This window comes from Pygocentrus nattereri, chromosome 4 (genome assembly GCF_015220715.1).
Source record: "Pygocentrus nattereri isolate fPygNat1 chromosome 4, fPygNat1.pri, whole genome shotgun sequence".
Lineage (NCBI taxonomy): Eukaryota > Metazoa > Chordata > Actinopteri > Characiformes > Serrasalmidae > Pygocentrus > Pygocentrus nattereri.
Window position 1 is genome coordinate 23,745,772 of NC_051214.1, and position 18,917 is coordinate 23,764,688.

Sequence of the window (18,917 nt, forward strand, 5' to 3'; positions counted from 1 at the left end):
TGGAGAAGCCATCACAGAGAGTCCGAATTATTCACAGTTTTGGTGACAAGAACTAGACGTCTGAAGCCTTTGATGCCTCCAAAAGCTACCGTACGAAGTTTTTACATTAAAAGTTGAGAGTTTTTTTGTTTAAACCAAAAACACTGAAAATATATTCATAGCAGAGAAGTGCATGCAGGGTGTCATAAGGCACAAATAGTACCCAAAATAATCAACATTACATCCAAAAACCCTACAATGCACCACTTCACCTCAAACCATCCTGAACTATTCTGTTCAAAGCTGGAGGAAATTCTCTGTAATCCACAGCATGAAAACCAGGCACTTGTAGAACTGTGAAAAGGTAATAGGTGATCATCTCACTGAACTTTGTATTTTATCCATTACAAATGAGAACATACTGACACTGTGCCGCCACTGCACTTTGACTCTTCCCAGAGGCTTTTATAACATGCAATGTTTTCATTCTGGACATTCACTGTTATGCGGTTATGGTCTGGTGTAAAGTATTGGTGGACCTGCCCTTTCTCTGACTGAGTCACTGTGGCTATTCACTTTCCCCTGACTTGGCTGGCTTTGTTTGAGTATGGCTGATTTTCACTGGTCACAGAGCAAACCGCACGAGGCTAAACCAATTACAGAGCCAGCAAGACGATGAGCTGTTAACAAGCGCAGATCAAGCAATCAGACTCGATGTAGAGCACGTACATTAGCATTTATGCTAAAAAAATCATTACTCTGCCTCACCTTATCGCGGTAGGAACGTCCTCGGGAGACATTAGAGGACATGCCCAGTTTTGCCACAAGACAGTGGGAATATCACTTTACCAGGAAAATAACTAATGACTAGCAAAGGCATTTCTCAGGGGCCAGCTAAGACGACTTCAGCATTTTTGGCTGTGGTGAATGTTTGAGTTCAGATTGCGAGGCAGCAGCATGCGCATAGGGCAACAGCTCGCTGGCTTGGTGTCTACACTCAGCTTAGCTGACTGGGCTAAAGGCCTCCTGCCTGCTGGTGGCTTGTAAAGGCCAGCTCCGGGGCAGCAGGGGGTGTAGCGTGGCCGTTAATTGCTCTGCTCTGTCCTGGACAGTGGCCTTAAGGAGCAGCGATGCTGAGGGCGGGAGGAAGGGTAATCCCCTCTAAGACCACAGAACCCATCTGCGAGAGCCATATGTAGTTGCCTCATGCCTAGCAGGCCAGAATAACAACAGAAACAACTCAGAAAGGGCAGAGGGATAAACTCTAGCCCTGTTGGCTCTGGTATTGAAATTGTTCTACTTTGGTACCTCTAGCAGGATTATATATACACACACATACACATTATATATATATATATAAACCATTGTCTCCATTCTGAGGAACAAAACCAGACACATGCTATACTTTTCAGTGTCCTTCCAGCTTGGTCACTTAAGCATGTCCTTAGATAGGACTTGGTATCTAGACAACTACAGCTTGAATTTAACCTCAACACTTTCTATTTAGTGTCGACTATACACCGATCAGGCATAACATTATGATTATCCTAGCTTCTACACTCAGTGTCCATTTTATCAGCTCCACTTACTGTATAGGAGCACTTGTAGTTCTACAGTTACAGACTGTAGTCCATCTGTTTCTCTGATACTTTGTTAGCCCCCTTTTACCCTGTTCTTCAGTTGTCAGGACCCCCATGGACCCTCACAGAGCAGGTACTATTTGGGTGGTGGGTCATTCTCAGCACTGCAGTAACACTGACATGGTGGTGGTGTGTTAGTTTGTGTTGTGCTGGTACAAGTGGATCAGACACAGCAGTGCTGCTGGAGTTTTTAAACACTGTATCCACTCACTGTCCACTCTATTAGACACTCCTACCTTGTCAGTCCACCTTGTAGATGTAAAGTCATAGACGAAAGCTCATCTGCTGCTGCACAGTTTGTGTTGGTCATCCTCTAGTCCTTCATCAGTGGTCACAGGAAGCTGTTGGCTGGATATTTTTGGTTGTTGGACTATTCTCAGTCCAGCAGCGACACTGAGGTGTTTAAAGAATCCAGCAGCCCTGCTGAGTCTGATCCACTCAGACCAGCGCAACACACACCAATACACCACCACCACGTCAGTGTTACTATAGTGCTGAGAATGATCCACCACCCAAATAGTACCTGCTCTGTGAGGGTCCATGGGGGTCCTGACCACTGAAGAGCAGGGTAAAAGGGGGCTAACAAAGTAGAACTACAAAGTGATAAAATGGACAATGAGCGTAGAAACAAGGATAAACACCATAATGTTATGCCTGACTGGTGTACATTGTGTCATTCTTAAGGAACTGACTCAAAACAGAAATAAATAAATATCCATAAATGTTTGAGTGTTATTCGCATCATACAGAAAAAAAGTTCCATTAATTCAGTATTTCAGTTGGAGCTCTATATGGTAACGTATGCGTTTCTCATTACAAATGTTTATCACTATTTTAATCAGAAAAAATGACTTTGTATTACTTTGAACTGTTTAATCTCTTTAACAATGTCCTTGTAAGCTGTAAGGAAGTGAATCCAATCAACAAAATGTTATGTGGCAGAAGTAAAAAGAAAAACCCTAATAGCTGTCAATGTGTTGCGGTAATGAGAAATAATTGCAAACCGTATATTGTAATAATTAGCTTTATAATACTTGGTCTGCCAAAAGAACACACAATACTTAAAAAGAAAACCATTATTTATAGATACATCTGGAATGAGAAACTGGTTACTTAAATTTAGGACTGAAAATTATTTACGACTTGAAATCATTAAGTTGAATTATTCGAGCAGGCATCAGTGCACATACATTTTCAGATTTTTCATGTTCGGTCCCGGTATTCACCATGTTTATTTTCAGTTATTATTCATTACTAGGTAAGCACTATAAAGTGATACAGAAGGTATAAGGTCAGTTCACTCAGAGATGACCTCCAGCTCTCCCTGTTCAAAAGGAGCTACACCATCCAGTTCAACCACCTCCAGTGTGTTTACCGTAACCGGTGCAATGGCTGCTGATGTCAGCATACAAAGCTCTTCATGAGCTCATCCGCATGCTCGGGTGCTTTTAAATGAAAGTGCCTACAGCCCGAGGCAACGACTGTACCCTTCTCTCTTCGACAGGTGAGCTGTCCCGGCAGCAGGAGACACGAGATGCCTTATGAGGAGCGCTCGGCCATGTCCTGCTAATGAAGGTTCGTCTTCCAAAGAGCACCGAGGAACCCAGCAATTCACACATGGCACCGATCAATAACAGAACACACATATGGCTCTGATCAATACACACACACACACACACACACACACACACACACACACACACACACACACAGAGGGACAAATGCAGCTGTGTGTGGTGGAGAACGTTCAGCTGTGGCTGCAGCTCATTGGATGCTTCTTCTCAGTGAGGGTCTACTGAGCACAGCAGGAGCTCATGCAAATATCTTGGCCACGAGGAGCCGGGTGTTTAACACCACTTTACAGACACGATCCTCCACTTAAACACCCCCCCCCCACCCCCCACAACAAGTCTGCCCAGCGTGAGGAGGGAGCTAGCATTAGCATATGCTAAGCTACGGGCCGACGTGTCTGAATCGGTCTGTAATCTGAATTGAATTAAGTGCCTCTTAGCTTGAATGCATGGTTCCAGGGCAGGCATGTCAAACTGAGGACGTTCCAGGCCAAAGTGCTGCGGAGATCAGCGTGTGCCCTCATCTAACACTCTGGATTCAGTTGATGAAGGTCTTGCTAATTAGCTGATGAGCTGAATCAGGTGTGTTTAATGAGGCAGTGTGTTGAAGTCCGAGGACCGAAGCCTGACATGTGTTCTAGGGTAAACTGTTTTGTGGCATTATGTGCCTTTAAACTTTCTCATTTACAGCACCCACTAAAAGGTTCTTTATAGAAACAAAACTGGCTCCTCTATGGCATCGCTGTACAAAAAAACAAAAAACAAAACAAAAAACAAAAAACATTTGGGCACATTTAATTTTAAAAGTAAATTAAACAGTAAAATAATAACATTCAAAAAGTAGACAGTACTTTATGGCGGCATTAGGGCCACTGATAATAAATAAATAAATAAATGAATAAATGAATGAATGAATGAATGAAATAACGAAATTTCGGGGGAAAAAGTCGGTATATTTTGAGAATTATGTCGTATAATTATGACACTAAAATGGCATTAAAACCAGGAAAGGTCGCAGTATTGTGGTCAAAGGCTTTGCAAAGGGAAGCAGCACCTCTGTGTTAAATGAGGGGCGTTGAGTTGGTGGAGCTACACTTTCATATCGATTTCACCCATAAAGAAACACTCAGTCTCCCTGTCTCTCCTGCTCATCAGCACCAGCCTGGTATTAGTATAAGAAACGGCTGAGCAGGAAACTGTTCATCTAGAATTAAGAGCCACAGACTCGGAGGAAACTGTCTGTCTGTTTTGTTGAAGGAGAATCTCAGGCAGGGTCATCTACACGGCTATCGGGGGCTACATCTCCACACCATTCAAAGAGGACATGAAGTTTCACAGTGAGAATGAAGATCAAAATGATCCACAGAGAGACAGAAGTGTGTAGAACGCCAGCAGTTAGCCCACTTTATTCTTGAAATATTATGACTTTATTCTCCAAATGTCTACTATATTTATTTTTAGTAACAGTGAGCCTAAAACGCCATCATAGTATTTAAATAGCATTTCAATAATAACATTTAATCTTGGCACAGCCAATAAAGGCACATAAATATCATGGAAATACATAAAAAAGCTGGTAAATAAACAACAAGCTGCTTTCTGAGAATGAATCCTCTAATTTTTAACTTTTTTCCATCGCCAATGGGTTTCACCAAGTCTGCTCTGCACTAAACATGGAGCCACAAATTTCTGCTTCAATTAAAATTCACTACAGTTTCCAAACAGAAACGGACTGCCATTCCAAAAAATCCAAATTTAATCCACTCTACCCAAAGCAAAACTATAAACTCTATATAATGTAACCTCATGCTTCGTCAGTATTGTTTCACGTGAAATACACATGCATCATGGGTGCCTATGTACACACACTGACTATTTTTACACACTGCTCTGCACATGGACTGCCACCCGCATATACACACACACACACACACACCCTCTTCCATCACTTGCTCTCAGGGGACCTGCCCACAGCATCCCCACCCTCCAAAACTCAGGCGTGCCAAACTCTCACAGGAGGAGAGCTGACCACACCTCTAACCCCATCATTACTGCCTCACACACTACCCCCGCCAGCTTACTCGCACAAGCCCCAAAACAGCATACAATTACCATGACCAGAATAGAACACGCATGTGTGTGAGAGTGTGTGTGTGTGAGTGTGAGTGAGTGTGTGTGAGAGTGTGCTAGTGTGAGTTAGAGAACATCGTTCATTTATTTAGTTTCTACTCAGAAATCATGTTATTCATTCTTCAGCGTCAGGAATAAAAGCAGAAAACATTTAATACAGAAGCGAAATACATCATCAAACTGAACACATCAAATTCTTCAGTTCATCACATCGATCCTTTGTTTTTAACTACAGCTTCTCTTCTTTTTAGGAGTCTTGCTTTCAGTTTTTCTAAGAAATCTGCAGGGAGGTTTTTCTACACCTCCAAAGTTCAGTCTTAGAAATTGGTTGTGTTTTTTGCTTCTTACCACTGAAGTAATCCCAAACACATTTAAGGATATCTGGACTCTGGGGTGCTCAGGCCCCTGTTGGGACACCAGCAGCTTCTTTGTTTGATTTGCACATTTTCTTTTTATGTCTATTTTTTCAGATATGAAGCAAGAGTGGAGCCTAGCTTCCAGACTTAGGCCCAGTCCCATTTCTTCTTTTTATCCTGACACCTTGTTTTCAAGTGTCACCCTAACTCCTCAGAACTGAGTTACAAGGGTTGAAATCTTGCCGCACGAAATGAGACCCTCAAATTAAAACGCACAAAAAAAACACACGGCTTCATTAACAGCTACTAACGCTGCTCTGTAGGCGACTCAGCCCGTCTTCAGTGATAGCAGGGAAGGGAAAAGTTCGGCTCCTAATATGCCGCAAATGTAACTGAAGCCAGTATAAGACAATTATTGATCATCACCCACTGATAATTCTTTGGTGATACTTTGGTCAGATATTCACCAGCTTCTTGTTCAAATGTTCCTGTTCCACCTTAAATGGTGCAACAGTTACAATCTGGCTCTTCAATACTGCCGGACTATTTAAGGTGGAAGGGGAAAGTTAGCTTGCTAACATTAACATGCTATTAGCGATTTTTATGCTTGTTACAAAGAAAACAAAAATAATAGACTGAAATGACATTAAACTAATATAAAACAGTGGCTATCGCGATTTTTAACAGAGAAAATTCTCACATTTGTGGTTTCTTTGGTCGCTCGCACAGCCATCTTGCCGGTTTTCCTTTTTTCTGATAACACTCAGTTTGGAGTGAGTCTCTGTAAAACCTCTGCTTGGAGGGCCATGTAGCCCTAACACTTCACCCTACCACTCTATCTCAACAAGAATAGGGACACCCTACCCCTAGACCTGAACGTGCAAAACAGAGGGCTGAGGGCTAAGTGGTAGGGGCGAGGAGTAAAATAGGATTGGGTCTAACGTTTTAGGTACTGTTTATCTGATGGGCCTGTTTACCAGGTCTTGCATGGTTGTCTGCATGGGAGTCATTTTTTTTCTAAATCCTTCAATAATTTATTGAATTCCAGTTTTGGAATCTCCCGTTCCTTATACAAGTGTCTAATCTTAACGGCTGTACTGACAGAAAATGAAACAAAGGCCAGTCTCTGACTCGGATGTGTTTTTATATACCCAATGAGAGTGTATTGCAAGTCTGGGTCATGTATGCATTCTGGGGATGCACATATATACCCAGTGAGAAGGAGGAAGCGAGCGTTTGTGTGTGTGTGATTTGGGGGTGGGGTTTGTGTGTTTCTCTCTGTGGGATCAGTTAATGTAGAGACACACCCAAAGTCCCGCGCCTGACGAGCGCAAATACATCAATCACAGCAGGGCTACTGATGTCCATCGTTATGCAAATGAGCAGAAGCTGCTTCCATGTTCTGTTTGTATCAGCTGGACCTCCAGCCCCGAAATTCTCAGCAGCACTTAAACAGGGTTTCTCCGATACAGAGTGGACAGTAGGTTTGAAATCTTGCCTTAAAGCCTCTGTTTCACAATAGTGATGGTTTCATCCTCTTAAGCGCTCAGTATACTTCTTGTGAAAATTTGTGAGGGCTGCGTGAAGCCGAAAGCGCCTTCGTGAGCTTACGAGCCTCGCATACTTTCCCCGGCTCTACTACTGCAGGTGGCACGGTTACGATAAGTTCTGTGATTGCTGGAAAATGATTCTATCACAGTTCTAACTGTGGTGACGTACGTCCAGAATGCTGCTACCATTTAAGGTGCAACAGGAAAAGGAAAAGAAGCTGGCGAACAGGAAGCCAACTTCAGCCTCGTCCTCTTGTGAACTTAAGTATAAGAACCTATATGTTTGAGTGCTTACTACCAGTTAATACTTAAGCAATAGAACACGAGAGGGAGTGGACCATCACAAAATAACATCACGGCTGTGATGTTATTCGCCGTAACACACACCTTTGAGGGGTTCTATTGCTTTTATACAACAGTTATGTAAATAAAGTAAGAAATTAATAAACTGGGCCGTGAACGCAGCATTTAATATATTTTAATGCCCGCGATTCCTCCCGCCCACTCGCTGCACAGCCGGCGGTTCATTCTTCAGCTCCACACAGACCAAGTGACAGTTTGGGAATTTAATGGAGTCTCATCTATAGAGTCTGACCAAATCGGCTGTTGGTCAAATGTGATCTTAAAAAAGTGTCCAGAAAATGGCAAGTACAGAATAAGAATAATATTCTTATTGTGGCAAAGTAAGAAGTAAAAAGGTTCAGATGGCTTGAGCATCTCCTACAGCAGTCAAAGTCGTTGCTTAGCAACGGTGTCTCAGTGGAGTGAGATAGTGTTTGTGAAAAACTTGATGTTATGGCGAAATAACAGCACGGCTAGAACGCTTAACAACCAATCAGCTCGCGTGGCCGAAACTAACTGTTGTATAATCCCAAATAACAGACTTAACATCTTGCATTTAGAAAATATTCATTGTTTTTTTGTGTGTTTACCAGTAAAATATTGGCGTCTCTGCCGAAGTGCTCAGCATGCTTCTTGCAAAACGAAGTTGGCCATCTTTATTTCATGGCACGCCTCTTTTTTACTAACCAATCAAAGGCTTTGTCATGTAATGTCTTTGTCCACGCAGTTCACCCATCTGCCATGAGCACAACATGTCGAAGAAAGCTTCCGCACAACACCTGTAGTTGTTCTTTTTCTCTGCAATTACATCATACTGTTCGCCGAAGTCAGGCAAAGTTAGTCTCTGCTATATATATATATATGTATATATGTTAAGGCTTTTGGGCAAAATTGACCACTATAATGACCTCTGATATTGAACTCTAAGGGTCTGTATGCTGGTCCACAAAACTCCTCACACGTATAACTACATAACTTACATATTAGTTTCATAGCAGTGACAATAATGTACAGTAGCTATGTAATAATATATCTTAAGATTCGTAACTAAATATAGGGTTAAGCAACATTATCACTGGAGCAGTATCTGGTTGTTTGTCTCAAGGGAACAAAGAGGTATACTTGAAACTTTATTAAACAAAATAAGATTTCAAATAATAATATGGCTCACTTGAATTTCACTAAAAACCTTATACGCTCCATTTTTGTCTTTTTTTGTCATTTCAGTTTTTGACATAATATGAAAATACCTGTTGTCCTTTATTTTGTGTGTAAATTTCATGATGAATGGTTTAAAAAAAAAAAAAAGACCCAAAATTACTTAGAATAAAGTCTGGTTCCACTGACTTACATTAAAAGTAAAATAGGCTTTTTTGCTTCTCCTGTAAAATCATTATTTTGAAGATATGACAGCAGCGATGGCTTTTTAATAGGCTTTAAAAAGTCGGCACATATAAAATTCAAGGCCTTATGACCTCTTATGATTTTTCCTCCATATTGTATGCTCAAAAAACTTTGCTACAGATCATCTGCAGTAACAGCATTCTTCACGTCAACACTGAAGGGGTGGGCTAAACTGTTGTAGGCTTGCTAGTCTCATGTACTTGTGTGTACTTGCACTCAGGAATTCAAATGAGACTGTTTCCAGCGTGGTTTCCATTCATAGACTGAAGAATGAACAGGACACTCTGAAACATCAGCATTTACACAGCGCATCAAACACTCGAATCTGTGAAGGAGCAGCTCACCTGTGAACATAGTGCAGCTGGTGCACAGAGTCGATGGCCAGCACCATCTCCGCCAGGTAGAACTTGGCCATGTCCTCAGGCAAACGGTCCTCAAACTTGCTCAGCAAGGTCAGCAGATCTCCTCCAACATAGTAGTCCATCACCAAGTACTACAGAAAGAGAAGAGAGGAAGACTATGATGTTAGGGAAGGTGTAAGGCTCTCACACAGATATATCCGGTGTAGTACTGTGACTGTCCTCCATGGTCTTTACTCAAAATCCTGTACTGTCCTCCAGATGATCATAAGTGACAATTTTGCCTTTTCAACTGTAAATACCTTCACTGACTAAACCTCACCATTGTATTCACTGATTTAGCTGCAATTATCATCACTTACTGACACACTTCATTGGTTTTTCTCTATTCAGCTGTAATTATCATGAGTTACAGACACTCTTCCTCATTCTCACTGAAGGCTATGACAGCATTACTCAAACAGAAATCACTGATAATAATGACCTTCTTAACAAACCGGCAATAATCAGTGGGCAATTTCCATCATGATAATGTTTATTTTAAATTCTTGTAATGGTCACATACACCAATCAAGCATAACATTATACCCAATCATTGTTTCTACGCTTATTGTCCATTTTATCAGCTCCACTTACTGTATAGGAGCACTTTGTAGTTGTACAGTTACAGACTGTAGTCCATCTGTTTCTCTGATACCTTGTTAGCCCCCTTTTACCCTGTTCTTCAGTGGTCAGGTCCCCAACGGACCCTCACAGAGCAGGTACTATTTGGGTGGTGGATCATTTTCAGCACTGCAGTAACACTGACGTGGTGGTGGTGTGGTAGTGTTTGTTGTGCTGGTACATGTGGATCAGACACAGCAGTGTTGCTGGAGTTTTTAAGTGTCCACTCACTGTCCACTCTATTAGACACTCCTACCTTGTCAGTCCACCTTGTAGATGTAAAGTCAGAGACGACAGCTCATCTGCTGCTGCACAGTTTGTGTTGGTCATTCTCTAGTCCTTCATCAGTGGTCACAGGAAGCTGTTGGCTGGATATTGTATGTTTGGTGGACTATTCTCAGTTGAGCAGCGACACGGAGGTGTTTAAAAACTCCAGCAGCATCGCTGTGTCTGATCCACTCGTACCAGCACAGCGCACAGTAACAAATCACCACCACTTCATTGTCACTGCAGTTACTCAATAGTCAGTCCTAGTTGGCATCACTGAAAACTTCCATTTCTTCCTTTTTTCTCTTTCCTTTCCCTTTTTCTCCTGTCAGAAAAGCCCAATTCCATGCCTGGCTGTAAAGTCCACCACCTCCAGTATGATCTTTACAGGTCAATCATTCTTCAGGTCTCAGTCGAGGTTCAAACCTGGAGAAAAACAAACTCTCATGCACTGCAGCTACCCGCCACTTCTCATTCGCCCACTCTCCTGCCTCCGGTCACTCCCTTAAACCCACATTCTCACTGTCTGCTTCACTCTCACTCCCTCACTGGCTGAACCGTCCATCTTAAACCTCTTTCATCCTCTCAACACGCTCTCTTCTTCACCATCTCACTCAACAGGAGTCCCACAATTAAGTGCATCAGTCAATACTGCTACCACGGCCTCCACAGCTGGCCAACTGTGAAAGGCTGCCATTAATGTATGATTCAGTTGTAGAACACATCGTCAGTTAAATGACAGAACAGGAAATACTAGGGATGCATGACGTATCAGCGGGTGATATATTATTAGCTGATGCATGGAAAACTTTAATCATTATCAGACCAAAATTACAGAGACAGACGATAATTACAACCAAGGTAGATCTCTGTGTTTTAGCTTGCACACGTACAGCGTAGTCACGACTCAATCTAGCGCTTGGATTTATTTCAAATCACTCAAATGCACAGAATCATGGATAATATCACTCCCCCTAACATCCCCCTTGCCACAACTGTACCATAACATATTTCTCACCAACCAATGCAAAGCAATGTATTTACAAGAGCTGTCAAAAGATAAAAATAAAGTGACTGATCACTTTTGTGTTTCATTTGATAAAATTATTTACATGTAAAAAAGGCCTTGCATTCTGGTATAGTCATGTAAGTGGACAACATTTGCTTAGTCAGGAAGTATTTATTACTTCTCATAATTCAGCAGTGTTACTTCCATCAAGAGGACTAGGGACGCAGCTAAGGCTGAGGTGCCGGTACTGAAATCACTGTTCACGTATCATTCCATCATGGAAAGACAGAGCAAACATACAGTTTGGCAAAATGCTGATTTAATAATACAGTACAGTATGGTGAGTTTACTTGTATTTACAAGTATTTATGGCCATTATATTTTGCTACTATGAATATTAATATTATTACGGAGGTGACTGGCCCTTTTTCGCTAAGATAGCTACTCTAGTTGGTGGTAATTCAGCCCAAAATTCGCCGGTATTCTGCAATCACGTCTTTCACGCCGCTCCTACGTCTGATCTCCTCGTTCCGGATGTGATCTCGCAACGAAATTCCCAGCATTGATCGTTCAGATCAATCGTAACAGATTATTCATTTGTTAACCCTAAATACTAAAATCAGCCAAAATGCACATCCTGAATCCCCATAGAGTTTGTTAGTTGTTGATTTATCCATAGCTCTTTAATGAGTACTGTCCATCACCGTCTGCTGACAGAGCTTTAAAAGCCATTTGAAAGCTACACTTGAGCAAAAGGGCAACTCTGGATGGTTCAAGGAGTCGAATTAACAAATGACATCAATAGCATTTCAAAATTAGTAGAGTGGATAATTTATTAGGGTTTTTCATTAACATGATAATAATGTGTTGTTAACACGTCACATTCCTAGTATTTAAAATACATGGTTGTGTACAAAAGGGGCTCCCAAACTTTTGCAAGTCACAATCCACAAAATGAGTACAAAAGGTTCTGCAGCCCACAAGAACATTTTACCACTCTGCTCATTTGTCTAACTCACGTGATAGCAGCGGATTTTGTTTGGCAGCTCGAAAATCCTAAATTAGTAAATTAGTAGATAAGTGGATAAATATATTACTTTAACCTGTTTTAAAGTGTTTGTGTTACATTTGACAGCCTTAGTATTTAAAATAAATACTTGTGTAGAATAAGGGCCCCAAATTTTTTGCAAGTTATACAAACGACCCCAAAAGGTTCCACGGCCCAAAAGATTTTATCGATCTTATGATTTTAACTCCCCTAATAGGAGCGGATTTTGTTTGGCAGCTGCCAAGTGGTGGATGTCAAGTTGTCAAGATGTCAATTCGACATGTTTAGATACACATTCTCTATGTTTAGACTCCAAGTGACAGTGTAAACTGTTGGGTTACAGAGCTTCGTTTAAAAAGACCTGTGAGCACACAGCCCAGAGTGGACGTTCCCCGTGTTTAGTTTTCACACAAGTGAAGCCCAGCAAACGCTGCTCACTGCTGTATTTTCTATATTTCGGTTTATATTAGGTTAAGATTAAGTGACCCTTATTAGTCCCTCAATGGGGAAATTTCACCTCCGCATTTAATGCATCTGTGCAATGAAACACCACATACACACTAGTGAGCACACACACTAGGAGGCAGTGTGCACACTTGTCCGTAGCAGTGGGCAGCCCTATCCATGGTGCTCGGGAAGAGGTCGGTGGTTAGGTGTCTTGCTCAAAGGCACTTCAGTCACGTACTGTCAGCTCAGGAGATCAAACCGGCGACCTTCCCTAACCTCCAGCCCATGACTGCACCCATATAGTTAGTTGTTGGTTCAGACATCCAGTGAGCTGTATACAGATTGGGAAGCTGTATTTTTGCAAATAAAATCAATAAAAATGGTGATATTCAACATTAAAATAAAAATGAAATAAAAATTTAATTTCAAGTCTTAATGTATAGACCTGGGGTGTGAAATTGTTTTAAACCCCTACCCAAAAAAAAAAAAAAAAAAAAAAAAAAAAAAAAAACATCAGTTACTGGTTTTACTATCAGCTACAGCAAGATGTTAATCAGCCATCACACAAGACTCTACATTCATGCACACCTTAAATTTCCATTCTTTTTTTATTTAAAAAAAAAAAAAAAAAAAAAAAAAAAAAATATATATATATATATATATATATATATATATATATATATATATATATATATATATATATATATATATATATATTTTTTTTTTTTTTTTTTTTTTTTTAAGCAAAAAAAACAAGTCTTTGCCCAAACATCATTACTAATAATCCCATTTATTAGCAGCTGAGATTGTGCTGCTCTAACTCATGCAGATAATCTGTAACACAGCATCATTTCTTCCTCACTGCTCCACATATAAACACAGACACAGGAAAATGTGTCTCACCCAGCAGGGGTCTGAGACAGCTAAACACACACTGCCAGCTGTGAGATCATTTCCCCTCAAACGTTCTGTCTACCACAGCAGATTCACAAACAACACCATCTTTCCAATTCCAAAGCTTATCTGTCATGAACAGGCAGAACGTAAGCTATACGTATCCCTTTCAGTGCTCCCACTGAACTCTACGGCTGCAATGCAACCAAAAATGCGGAGCAGAAGGTCCCCGACAGATCTGCTGCTGTGCTCTTCTGTACTGTATAATATCTACATAGTAGGCTGTGAAAACGCGTCTGAATGTGGAGATTCAACTGCACCGATTCGAGAGGCAGCTGCAGAAAACACACACAGACACGCCAAACGAATATTCTCTGGTATTTTAACATGTAACACTATACTCATACAACAGAGAAGTATATTGTTCTAATGACTAGATTTCACTACTGTGTAAACAACTCAACCTGACACTGTTTAATAATAATGAACATTTTTATAAATAATCTATTCAGCAGTGGTGGACAGTAACAAAGTAAATGTAATTCGTTTCTGTACTTAAGTATTTTTTCGTGTATCTTCACTGAAGTTTTTTTTCCATTCTGGGCGACTTTTTACTTTCACTCCACTACATTTCAAAGTCTAATATCTGACTTTTTCCTCCACTACATTTTGAGAAATCTGTCGTTCCTTTTGGTTTCTCTGTCTATAAAAACGTAACATGTCAAAATGAAAGAAGCGCAAAGCAAGAACACCAATCAGGGCACAGCGGTCACTTTGTTCTGAGCTTGTTTTGACCTGTTGGTCATACCGACCCAGTGCAGCACACGGTTCAACGTCAGAGCAGCAGCGTAAAATTTTGGGAGAGTCTGTACAACATAAATGATGAACTAACCTAACTTTGTGTAAATAGAGCACAATATAGAAATATGTCCACATATGCAGTCGTGACTGACGCGGCTTTTTTCTGAATTTATACAAACACCATTTCATTTTATAGTAAATTAGTTTGGGCTGGTTTATGTTTATGAACAGACACCTACAGATCAATATAGTAAAGGAGCTCATTTGTGATCCTGAGTTTAAAGCCAGTTTTTATTAAACTTAAACTTGGAACTAAGTTGTAAATAAATCTTAAACTGAAACTTTGCTTGTGTGTAAAAAGTGATTTCAGAGCCACTCGGTTCTCCCTGATGGAAACTGTTTACCTTCAGTGTTTTGTGCTTATGATCATTTTAATAGACGTCAGCATCACTAATTAATGACGTTCTATTAAAAGACTGGTTTACCAAGAGAGACACTGGAGGACTTTCACCTAAAATGAGTTCATGAAGCGAGTCTTGTTATAAAATGATAACAGGACATCAGAGCCATAATTACTCTTTTAGTACTTTTACTTTATACTTAAGTACATTTGAAGGTAAATACTTTAGTACTTTTACTCAAGTGGAGGTCTAAAGGGAGGAACTTCTACTTTTACTGGAGTAATATTTTACCTTGGGTGTCTCTACTTTAACTCAACTACGTGGTTTGTGTACTACGTCCACCTCTGCTAATCAGATGATGGTAACAGAGTTGCATCAGGAAAAGCGTAAGAAAAATGATTGTAAATAAAAGAAAGCAGAAAACGATTTTATTAAGACACAATGGGTCGTACAAAAACAGCTTCCATCTGGTGCTTTAACACCTTTAGAGGACAGTAGTGAGTAATGCCAATTTCAGATGGAGCTCTGTCTTCAGTTGGGAGCTACTAAGCACCAACAGCAAAGACATGAGATCAGCTAATCAGTCACTTAATAAAAGCCAGACAACAAACCAATTCAAACAGTTAAACTATTAAACGCAATTGTTAAAGGGGAACTCCACCAATTTCGCAAAATGACTTAGTCATTCAATGGTTTAGATGTGAGCACAATCATTCAGAGTGGTTTGGTGTGAAATGCGCCTTTCTAGACAAATTCATCAGGTCAGAATTGTTCACCATTACTGTACTAGGAACCAGACGTCTGAAGCGTTTAATGGGTCTTAAAGCTACATTTCATTAAGTTATTAAACAAAACGGTTATCAATGTGTAGCTTGATAGGTGAGGCAGTGTTTTGTGGTAGTGTTGTTGTAAGGTTGTGCCACAAAACGTATGTTTAGGTAAAAAAAACTTTACTCCAGGATTCCTTTCGTGTTTCCTCTCAAGATCACATTCTCAACTGAGATCAATGCATGCAAGCTAACGTGCTTTTGGTAGTTACTAGCTTGTAGCTACAGCCGTTCAACGCGGATAACGCTATCCGATATGATTCTATCCGAATCAGTTCCCCTTCAAATTCACGTTTTCTTTCAGACGCACATTCACAGAATAGATAACAGTGCCAAACTACACCGGAACTACAGAAAGCGAAAAAAAATTCAAAAAAGGTTTGTACAGCAGCTTTATTCACTCAATCAAAATACGGCAGCTTTATTCACTCAATCAAAATACGGCGGCTTTATTCACTCAATCAAAATACGGCGGCTTTATTCACTCAATCAAAATACGGCGGCTTTATTCGCCCCATTGGCGATGAACTGTACAAAAAGCATTTATCAGATTGTTTACTCAAATTGAAAATAATATTTATTCTCAATCATGCCGTGTTATATTGGGTGAATTTATACTGGGGATTGGGTGAAAACACACAGACGTTTAATCTTTTTTTAACCTTTTTGCTTTCCATAGTTCCACTATTGCTCAGCATTGGTCAGTGAATGTGCTGCACCTGAGGTCCCTTGTCAAAGGGAACATGAATTTGAGGGGAAACTGATTCAGATACAACACCGGCACGTAAGCAGAAGAACCCAGAGTGAATGGAAATTGACGATGTCAACAACAAACTCCTTGCTACTGCGCTCACCAGCTTACAGGGCAGGACAACGAGTGCAAATGCGGTCTCACGCAGCTCCTCTGATGAATAACGTTACTCATATAAGGGTCATGCTGACTGTGCGCTGCAATGCCACCAAACAAAACAACACAAATGTGCAGGGTGGAGAGGCACATGCAGGGCGTTAGTACTCAAAATATATATGTATTTATTTATTTATTTTTTTTCTTAATTAAGCACTATTTTACTATTATCAGCAAGACATAAAACCTTATAAGACACATTCACTGGCCATTTTGGACAGCAGATAAAATTGTGATATTTGTAGTGGAGACATATGGACGTCTGGTCCCTAGTGCTATAATCTTGAACAATTTTAACTCTGTAAATTTCTCTAAAAAAGGGGCTTTTGATACCAAACCACTCAATGATTTTTACATCTAAATAGTTGAAAAATTATAAAATTTTTTTGCAAAATCAGTGGAGTTCCCCTTTAATATGGCAATTAATCCTCAGCTAAAACTTTATGCTTGTGACAGGCCTATGCTGGGGTCAACATTATGGCGAGTACTGACTGTGCGAACAAGTCAAGAAGAGAACACACCTCTGCGCATTTATATGCACGCTCACACACACACACACACCGCTGCGGTCAGAAGAAAGACTGATCTCTCCATTTTTGTCTTTTTCAGTTTTTGACAATTTAAGAATGCTTGTTGCTCTTTATATTGTGTGGAAATTCCATGAAAAATGGTCCAAAAGAAACGGTCCAAAATTACTTGGAAATATTTCCAAAACTATTCACTCACCCATCCAAATCATTGAATCAGGTGTTCCAATCACTTCCATGGTCACAGGTGTATAAAACCAAGCCCCTCGGCCTGCAGACTGCCTCTACAAACATTAGTGAAAGAACAGGTCGCTCTCAGGAGCTCAGTGAATTCCAGCGTGGTACCATGATCAGATGCCACCTGTGTAACAAGTCCAGTCATTAAATTTCCTCACTACTAAATATTCCACAGTCAACTGTCAGTGGGATTATAACAAAGTGGAAGCGATTGGGAACGACAGCAACTCAGCCACGAAGTGGTCGGCCATGTAAAATGACAGAGTGGTCAGCGGATACTGAGGCGCATAGCGTGCAGAGGTCACCAACCTTCTGCAGAGTCAATCACTACAGACCACCAAACTTCATGTGGCCTTCAGATCAGCTCAAGAACAGCGTAGAGAGCTTCATGGAATGGGTTTCCATGGCCGAGCAGCCGCACCCAAGCCTTACATCACCAAGCGCAATGCGTCGAATGCAGTGGTGTAAAGTGCCGCCACTGGACTCTAGAGCAGTGGAGACGTGTTCTCTGGAGTGACCAATCACGCTTCTCTGTCGGACAATCCAGTGGACAAGTCTGGGTTTGGTGGTTGCCAGGAGAACTGTACTTGTCTGACTGCATTGTGGCAAGTGTAAAGTTTGGTGGAGGGGGGATTATGGTGTGGGGTTGTTTTTCAGGAGTTGGGCTCGGCCCCTTAGTTCCAGTAAAAGGAACTCTTAATGCTTCAGCACCAAGAGACTTTGGACAATTTCATGCTCCCAACTTTGTGGGAACAGTTTGGGGACAGTCCCTTCCTGCTCCAACATGACTGTGCACCAGTGCACAAAGCAAGGCCCATAAAGACTCAGAGTCCTGACCTCAACCCAACAGAACACCTTTGGGATGAATTAGAGCAGAGACTGAGAGCCAGGCCTTCTCGTCCAACATCAGTGTCCCATAAAACACACTCCTAAATGTTGTGGAAAGCCTTCCCAGAAGGGTTGAAGCTGTTATAGCTGCAAAGGGTGGGCCGACATCATATTAAACTCTATGGATTAAGAATGGGATGTCACTCAAGTTCATATGCGTGTGAAGGCAGACGAGCGAATACTTTGGACAATATAGTGCATTTTTACTTGGAGAATCAACAAACGTGATTTGACTATGGGTGTTCAAACTTTTGCATATGACTGTCAGTGCATCATACTGTACTTTGCACAAGTGCCTTAACACAAACGCGCTGCCCAGGGTGTGTCGCTGCCCAGCACATGACTGAAGGCAGAGGGGGCACAAACGGCTTTTTCTCCAAAACATATTTCTCCAACAAATAACGTTGGCATGTCATCCACTGTGGAGAAAAGACCTTGTGTAGAAGTCAACCCTCGTCATTGTCCAACATTGTACCGATAAGTCATCTGAAGAGGCAGCTTTCGTTACTCATCCAAAACAACCTTCGGTTTTCTTTTGGCTATTTTCGAATAATAAATCTTTTCCAAAGTTTTAGTTTCCAAACTATTCCTCTGCCCCCTGTTAATGTTTGTGCTACTCATGCTTCTTAACACCTTGTGCTATCATTTAAAAAAAAAAAAAGAAAAAAAA

The 18,917-nt window shown here is 40.9% G+C and overlaps 1 protein-coding gene across 8 annotated transcripts in view; it reads right to left on the reverse strand.

The window, feature by feature from the left end:
• cdc42bpab (CDC42 binding protein kinase alpha (DMPK-like) b) overlaps nucleotides 1–18,917 on the reverse strand; it is a 132,766-nt gene that overhangs the window by 65,370 nt on the left and 48,479 nt on the right. For all 8 annotated transcript variants that reach the window (XM_037538148.1, XM_017720198.2, XM_017720193.2 and 5 more), the window contains exon 5: nucleotides 9,317–9,465. In XM_037538148.1, coding sequence (XP_037394045.1) covers nucleotides 9,317–9,465 — 149 coding nt within the window. The remainder of the gene's footprint in view (nucleotides 1–9,316; nucleotides 9,466–18,917) is intronic.